This window comes from Vicia villosa, unplaced genomic scaffold (assembly GCF_029867415.1).
Source record: "Vicia villosa cultivar HV-30 ecotype Madison, WI unplaced genomic scaffold, Vvil1.0 ctg.000397F_1_1, whole genome shotgun sequence".
Classification (NCBI taxonomy): Eukaryota; Viridiplantae; Streptophyta; class Magnoliopsida; order Fabales; family Fabaceae; genus Vicia; species Vicia villosa.
In genome coordinates, this window is record NW_026705178.1 from 635,035 (window position 1) to 642,663 (window position 7,629).

Sequence of the window (7,629 nt, forward strand, 5' to 3'; positions counted from 1 at the left end):
GCTGTAGTCTACCACAGTGTCTATCACCTTACTAAGCCTATTAGTCAGGATCTTGGAGATCACTTTGTACAAGGTAGTACAACAAGCAATCGGCCTAAAGTCTTTCACATGTTTAGCAGCAGGGAATTTGGGGATGAGGGTGACTAAAGCACAATTCATAGGCCTATAGATTCTATTGCATTCAAAAAATTCATGAACTACACTTCTAACATCATTACCAATAACAGGCCAGGCAGTTTTAAAAAACTTAGAAGTGTACCCATCTATACCTGGAGCTTTGTTCTCCCCAATACTTTTCAAGGCTTGAAGTATTTCAAGGTCTGCAACAGGAGCTATCAGCATCTCAGCATGGTGGTTTTGCATTTGTGGTCCTTCCCTCATAGCCTCAATGTCAATGTGGAGGAGGGAATTATTGTTAGTGCCAACCAGTTCTGTATAGAATCTCAACACTTCAGCCTCGAGTTCTTTGGTTTCAGTCAGCATCTTCCCTGTAAGGTCTTCCAAAGCAGTGATCCCTGTAGCTTTGTTCTTCCCCTTGATGATGGCATGGAAATAAGAATTATTTCCATCACCAAGTTTCAACCAGTTCACTTTTGCCCTCTGACTCAGAATTTGCTCTTCAGCCTCCATAGCTTTCAGAATCTCCTCTTTACATCGTTTTACCTCTTCTACATATTGTGTATTGGAGAGGTTAGTAGCTAGTAGGTCTTCAGCTTGCTTCAATTGTTCTCTTTTATTCTGCAAGTCCCTCACTCCTTCAGACATATGTCTAGCAAGCTGTCTCATGTGTGGCTGCAACCTTTTGAGGTTCCACCATGTGTTATACATAGGAGTACCTGTATTTCTTGTCTTCCAACCATCTGTTACACATTGCAAAAACAAAGGGTTAGTTGCACTATGGTTCAGGAATTTAAAGTGAGTTGCAGGCCGTGTCATTAGCTGATCCTTCAAATCCATTTTCAGAGGATGATGGTCTGAAATATGGGCTCTAAGGATCTGCACTTCACTCCCGGGGAACTTCAAGAACCAATTAACATTACACAAGGCATGATCGATTCTGGAGTGCACCAATCCATTTGACCATGTGAAGTGATTGCCTCCAGTCTCATGAGCATGTAATCCACTGTCTATCATCATCTCTTCCATGTCTTTAAATTCAGAATCTCTGACAATATTGCCTCCAACCCTGTCACTGTTAGTGAGAACATTGTTGAAATCTCCAATCACAAGCCACGGATCCTGGATGTTTTGGGCCAACTTCCTCAAATCATTCCATAAAGTCAACCTTTGCTTGAGTTGATTCTGTGCATAAACAGTGGTTAGCCAAATGATATCACCAGTAGGTCTTTGGATCTTGCAATGAATCAATTGATCTGTGCACAATTCTACACAGAGGTGTAGTTTTGTAGCCATCCACATGATCCATATCCTCCCATTCGGGTGGGAAGCATAATTGTCCACCCAAGACCAATTGTTCCCAAACACATCTCTTATCTTAGTAGCATTATTCTCCTTCACTCTTGTTTCTAGAAGAACATAGCAAGGCAATTGGAACTGTTGGAGATGGGCTTTAATCTCCATATGCCTCGCTCGTTTATTCAAGCCCCGCACATTCCAGGCTAGGATCATGGAACAGGGTAGACACCCTCCCCTTCTATCCCTAACACATCAAATTCATTTCGGCAGGTAAAATTAAGGTCCTGTTGCTGGCTGGAACCTTCAATGAGTATCTCCTTGCCTTTCAGACTTTTCCCTACTACAGTCCATGGTACTTCCTGAACTATTGGCTCTTTTGTAGGTTCTTCAACCTGTGGCACCGGATTCACCTTAGCAGTCCAAATCTTTTTCACCACCGCTTGCTTCTCCAGACATTGGTGTCCTACTACATTGCATTGCTTGCAAAAAGGGGGCTTCCACTCATACTCTTTTAATTTTTAATGATACATTAATGCATTAATTTGATAAATAATAAAATAAATTCCTTTAATTTCAACAAAAAAAATATAATCTCTCTGGTCCTCTTTTAATTTTTAATACTAAATTAATGCATTAATTTGGTAAATAATAATAATAATAAATTCTTTTAATTCAACAACAAATTACAATCTCTCTGATCCCTTTATAAAAGACAATTGAATCATCAAAAAATTGTGTATTTAATTCATGTATTAAACCAAATGCATTAAAATTCAAATACATCAAATTTTTATTTTTTTGGAAAAAAATAAATACATCAAATGTTGTTGATTCTAATGTCCCTTACAAAAAAGTACTATACCAAATATTTTTTAATGGATTTAATGTTCAATAAAACTATTATTTAATATGAGTAATTTAGTGTAACTGGTAAAATTTAAAATATGTAAAAAAAAATTAAAATTTCATTATTTATTATGCACGGACAATATAAAATAGTTTTACATTGTTATCTAATAAAAGATCAATAATTTGTCATATGATCAAAATAATTTTAAAACTTAAATGTGATTAGTTGATATATATATATATATATATATATATATATATATAGAGAGAGAGAGAGAGAGAGAGAGAGAGAGAGAGAGAGAGAGAGAGAGAGAGAGAGAGAGAGAGAGAGAGAGAGGGGTACTGGGTATTTGGATATTAGGGAAGATACCGGTAATATCCCAACTCAACACCAGAGATAATTGAATGTTTGAGAATAATTATCTGTTGATGAAGAATTAGTGGTAGGAGAAAGAATAATAAGACAGAAGAAAATTCAGAAATGTGATAATGGTTATCTTTCATTCCTCATGCCGTATCGGCTAAATAGAGCAAGTGGTTACATCACAACCGATCAATGCTAATGGAATCATGACACGTCATTATGCTAGAATGCCTAACTAGACAAAATAGGTAAAATAACAAAAGGAAAGCTGAAATATAAAATAAGAAAAACAGAATAATAAAATCCTATGACAATACCCTCCTCTTCACATCATCCATGTCCTCATGGATGAAAATCTGGAAATTTCTTAAGGAGATCATAATAGAATTCCCAAGTGGCTTTGTCAAGAGGCATATCTTTCCATTGAACCAAGACTTTGGTAGCTGCCATGCGACCTCGTTTTACCATTTTTCGATCAAGAATAGCCACAGGAGTCTTGTTGTGAGGACCAGCTGCAGTAGGTAAGTGCTGAACCGGTTGACCTTGAGGATTGGGGCAGAGTTTCAATTGGGACACATGAAAAACATTGTGAATTTCAGCAGAAGCAGGCAGCTGTAGTTTGTAAGCAGTGGCGCCGACACAATCCTCAATCCGAAATGGGCCATAAAACTTAGGAAGTAACTTGTGGACAGCATGAGGTTTCAAGGAATTCTGTCTGTAAGGATGCAATTTAAGGTAAACATAGTCCCCGATAGCAAATACCCTATCACTCCTGTGTTTATCTGCTTGTTGGATCATCCGATTCTGAGCTCGTAAGAGATGGAACTTGAGGAGATTAATGGCTTCTTCCCTCGCAATTAAAGTTCTATCTACATTCAGATTTGCTGCAGAATTGGGTAAATAAGGCAAATGGATAGGTGGTGGTTGGCCATACACCACCTCAAAGGGAGTGGTATGAGTAGATGAATGATAGTTTGTGTTATACCACCATTCAGCCAAAGAAAGCCATTTATGCCACTGGTTCGGTTGCTCAGATGTCATGCATCGAAGGTAGGTTTCTAGGCATTTATTTACCACCTCCGTTTGGCCGTCAGTTTGGGGATGGTATGCTGAAGATTTCTGTAGTTCCACTCCTTGGAGCTTGAAAAACTCTTGCCAGAAGTTACTGAGAAAGATTGGGTCGCGGTCACTAGTTATTGTCTCCGGCAAGCCATGTAATTTGAAGACATTGTCAAGGAAAATTTGTGCCACATCCAAGGCCGTGTAAGGATGAGCTAAGGCCATGAAATGTGCATATTTGCTAAGTCTATCGACCACCACATAGATGACTTGTTTTCCTGCAGATAAAGGAAGACCGTCCACAAAGTCCATGCTAATGTGACTCCAAATAAGATTTGGAATAGGTAGTGACTGTAAGAGACCCGGGTAGGCCGCCAAATCAGATTTGTTTTTCTGACAGATGGCACAGTTCTTAACAAAGAGAAGAATGTCTTTTGACATACCTTTCCATTAGAACAATGCTTTGACTCTACTAGTAGTCACATCCCTGCCAGAATGCCCTCAAATAGATGAACTATGTAACCACTGTAAGATAGTTTCCTTGATAACAGGATTGGAACCAATGACTAACTTTCCCCTACGCCTGAGTTCATCACGAATCCATGTATACTTAGGATGAGAATCTGGCTTCTGTTTCATGTCAGAAATAATTTTACTTAGTTGAGGATCCCGCTGCCAATTAAGATGAATACTCTCCAAAAGGTCACTACTTGCAGTACCGAGAACCAATGCCAATAATTCAGCTCCAGCTTTTCTAGACAAAGCATCAGCAGCGGCATTTGCCGAACCTTCCTTATATTGTAATTCAAAATCAAAGCCAAGTAATTTGGACACTCAAAACTGCTGAAAAGGGGTGTTTAGTTTCTGGTCCCACATATGCTTGATGCTCTTTTGGTCAGTTTTGATAATGAAAGGTGCATGAGAAAGATAAGAGCCCCATTTTTGAACTTCATAGACTATAGCTAGAAGTTCCCTTTCATACACAAACAACGCCTGTTGCTTTGGCCCTAATGACTTACTAATGTAAGCAATGGGGTGGTGATCCTGCATTAAAACAGCGCCAATACCCTTACCCGAGGCATCGGTTTCCACAACATTTTTTTTTGCAAAATTTGGTAAGCTTAAAACAGGAGCAGAAATCAATGCTTGTTTTAAGTGTTGAAAAGCAAAATTTGCTTCAGAAGACCAAAAGAAACTATCTTTCTTCAACAAGTCAATTAAGGGCTTTGCTAGTTTACCGAAATCTTTGACAAATCGTCTATAGTAGCCGGCTAAGCCTAAGAAACCCCTGAGTTGCTTTATGGTGGAGGGAACAGGCCAAGAACTCACTGCCAGAATTTTTGCAGGATCAGTAGAAACTCCCTCTTTAGTGATAAAGTGTCCCAAGTATTCTACTCTAGGTTCAGCAAAAGCACACTTATTTTTATTCAAAAATAAGTGATTATCCCGAATAGTTTGGAAGATGAGGTGTATATGAGCAAGGTGATCCTCGAATGACTTGCTATAAACAAGTAAATCATCAAAAAATATAATCACGAATTTCCTAAGAAATTGTTGAAAAACCTGATTCATAAGAGCTTGAAATGATGCAGGGGCATTTGTGAGTCCAAAGGGCATCACCAAATATTCAAAGTGACCGTTGTGTGTTTTGAATGCAGTTTTGTGCTCCTCTCCATGAGCCATACGCAGCTGATGGTAACCAGACCTCATATCCAGTTTAGAAAAAACAGTGGCGCCGTGAAGTTCATCCATCAAGTCTTCAATGAGAGGTATGGGAAATCGATCCTTAATGGTAAAATCATTAAGCCTACGAAAATCTACACAAAGACGCCATGAATCGTCTTTCTTGCGCACGAGAATTATGGGAGATGCAAAAGGGCTATTGCTATGCTGCACAATACCCTGTTTCAGCATGTCCTGCACAATATTATCAATGATATCTTTCTGCACAATGGAAAAACGATAGGGTCTTAAATTAAACGGTTGCGTGCCTTCTTTGAACGGAATTTTATGGTCAAAACCAGGTCTAGAAGGAGGTAAAGCAGTAGGCTCAGCAAAGATGTCAGAATATTGGTCTAGAAGTTGAACAAGTGATGGAGGTAAGACTTGTTGAGAATCAAAACCCTGGAGAGCATGGCATGTTGGTAATCCCATAGAATAATCCTTCACACCAATAGACAGAAAACACATCTCAGCGCCTTTGTGGACCACTTGAGCAAAAGATTTGTTGTTGATAACTTTGAAACTCGGAGTTTTCGCACCTCGAAGGACAAATTTCCTACCATTAGTAGAAAACTCCATCTGTAGCTTATCAAAATCCCATAAGAGAGGTCCCAAAGATTTCAACCATTGGATACCCAAAATCAAATCACAGCAAACTAAGGGTAAGACAATAACATCCGCAGTAAATTGAGCCTGTTGGAGCTGCCATTTAAACCCTCTACAAATAAAAGCCGCCTCCAATTTGTGGCCACCACCCCCAGTCACAGACAAAGGAGGAATAGCTTCTAGTTTACAACCTATGGCTTTAGCAATTTCTAAGTCCAAGAAATTATGAGTGTTGCCACTGTCTAATAGAATGTGGAGCATTTTCTTATCATGTAACCCGGTAACTCGCATGGTATGAAAATTAGCAATACCTGTCAAGGAGTGAAAAGAAAGTTGAGGGTTGTCAAAATCTTGAAAGGAATCCGGTTCAGGTGTAGGGGAGTCACATGAAGTGTTCGCAGTTGGATTGTCGTCTTCATCAACTTCCAATACCATGAGGTGAGATCGTTTGTGCTTAAACTGATGTCCCGGGGTAAATTGTTCATCGCAAAACATACATAAGTCCTTTGCGCGGCGTTCAGCCATTTCAATTGCCGAAAATGTGCGGAAAGGACGCTGAGGGTTAGATTTAGGGGAAAAGGTGGTTGGAGTGACTTGAGGGTTTTGAGACTGAGTGTTATTTTGTGCGACACTGGGTTTGGGTAACACACCCTGAAATTTGGAAAAGGGTTGAAAGCGTGATTTTGGCTGTGGGAGAGAAGTTTGTGAAGCTTCGTGTAACTTGGCCAAATTTGCAGCATGAGCTATGGATGAAGGATTAAACATACGAACTTGCATCTGCATATGGTGGTCAAGGCCGGCTAAGAAGATGCTAAGGGAGTGTTCAGGAAGAAGAGTCACCTGAGTTAGCGCAAGTTCAAACTGGTCGATGTAATCTTGCACTTTTCCGGTATGTTTCACCTGAAGTAACGAAGACAAGGGGTCTTCATAGACGTCACCAAATCTTGTTGTGACATCAGTGACATATTGTTGCCAAGAGGGGTAAATATCAAACTTATGGCGCATGTAGTTCAGGTGCCACTGCAGAGCCAAACCATCTAGATGGATGGAAGCTAGTCTCACCATTGATGTTTGTGGGGTTCCATCGAGCAGGAAAAATTGGTCGCACTTGTAGAGCCACTCGCAAACATTTTTGCCATCAAAGCGAGGGAATTCCACTTTGGAGATCCGAGTAGCGTAACTGTTGTTGTTAGAGTTGCGAGGACCAGTAGAACGTTGGCGGCCGGAAGGTGAAGAGGAAGAGAGATCTACGTGAGATTGAATTAGCGCACGAATCTCCTCCAAATCAGTTGTACGTTGCATTTGCAGCTGAGAGAAACGTTCTTCTAAACGGCGTTCGAGCTCGGTCAGAGGGGGTGGCGGAGAAGGAGTCATCGTCACCGGCTCTGATACCAATTGGTACCGGGTATTTGGATATTAGGGAAGATACCGGTAATATCCCAACTCAACACCAGAGATAATTGAATGTTTGAGAATAATTATCTGTTGATGAAGAATTAGTGGTAGGAGAAAGAATAATAAGACAGAAGAAAATTCAGAAATGTGATAATGGTTATCTTTCATTCCTCATGCCGTATCGGCTAAATAGAGCAAGTGGTTACATCACAACCGAT

General features: G+C 39.9%; 1 protein-coding gene across 1 annotated transcript; it reads right to left on the reverse strand.

Moving 5' to 3' along the window:
• Positions 1-4,189: 4,189 nt before the first annotated feature.
• LOC131627728 (uncharacterized) lies at positions 4,190-7,390 on the reverse strand. The gene is made up of 2 exons (XM_058898584.1): positions 4,637-7,390; positions 4,190-4,480 (listed from the first exon to the last, which is right to left on the reverse strand). Exons 1-2 carry the CDS (start codon positions 7,388-7,390, stop codon positions 4,190-4,192), a joined length of 3,045 nt encoding a protein of 1,014 aa, XP_058754567.1.
• Between the last annotated feature and the right edge of the window lie 239 nt (positions 7,391-7,629).

Coding starts and splice junctions, on each gene's coding strand:
- LOC131627728 (XM_058898584.1), bottom strand. CDS start 7,390: ATGACTCCTTCTCCGCCACCCCCTCTGACCGAGCTCGAACGCCGTTTA. Junction 4,481..4,636: donor TTCTAGCTATAGTCTATGAA/GTTCAAAAATGG, acceptor TTACAATATAAG/GAAGGTTCGGCAAATGCCGC.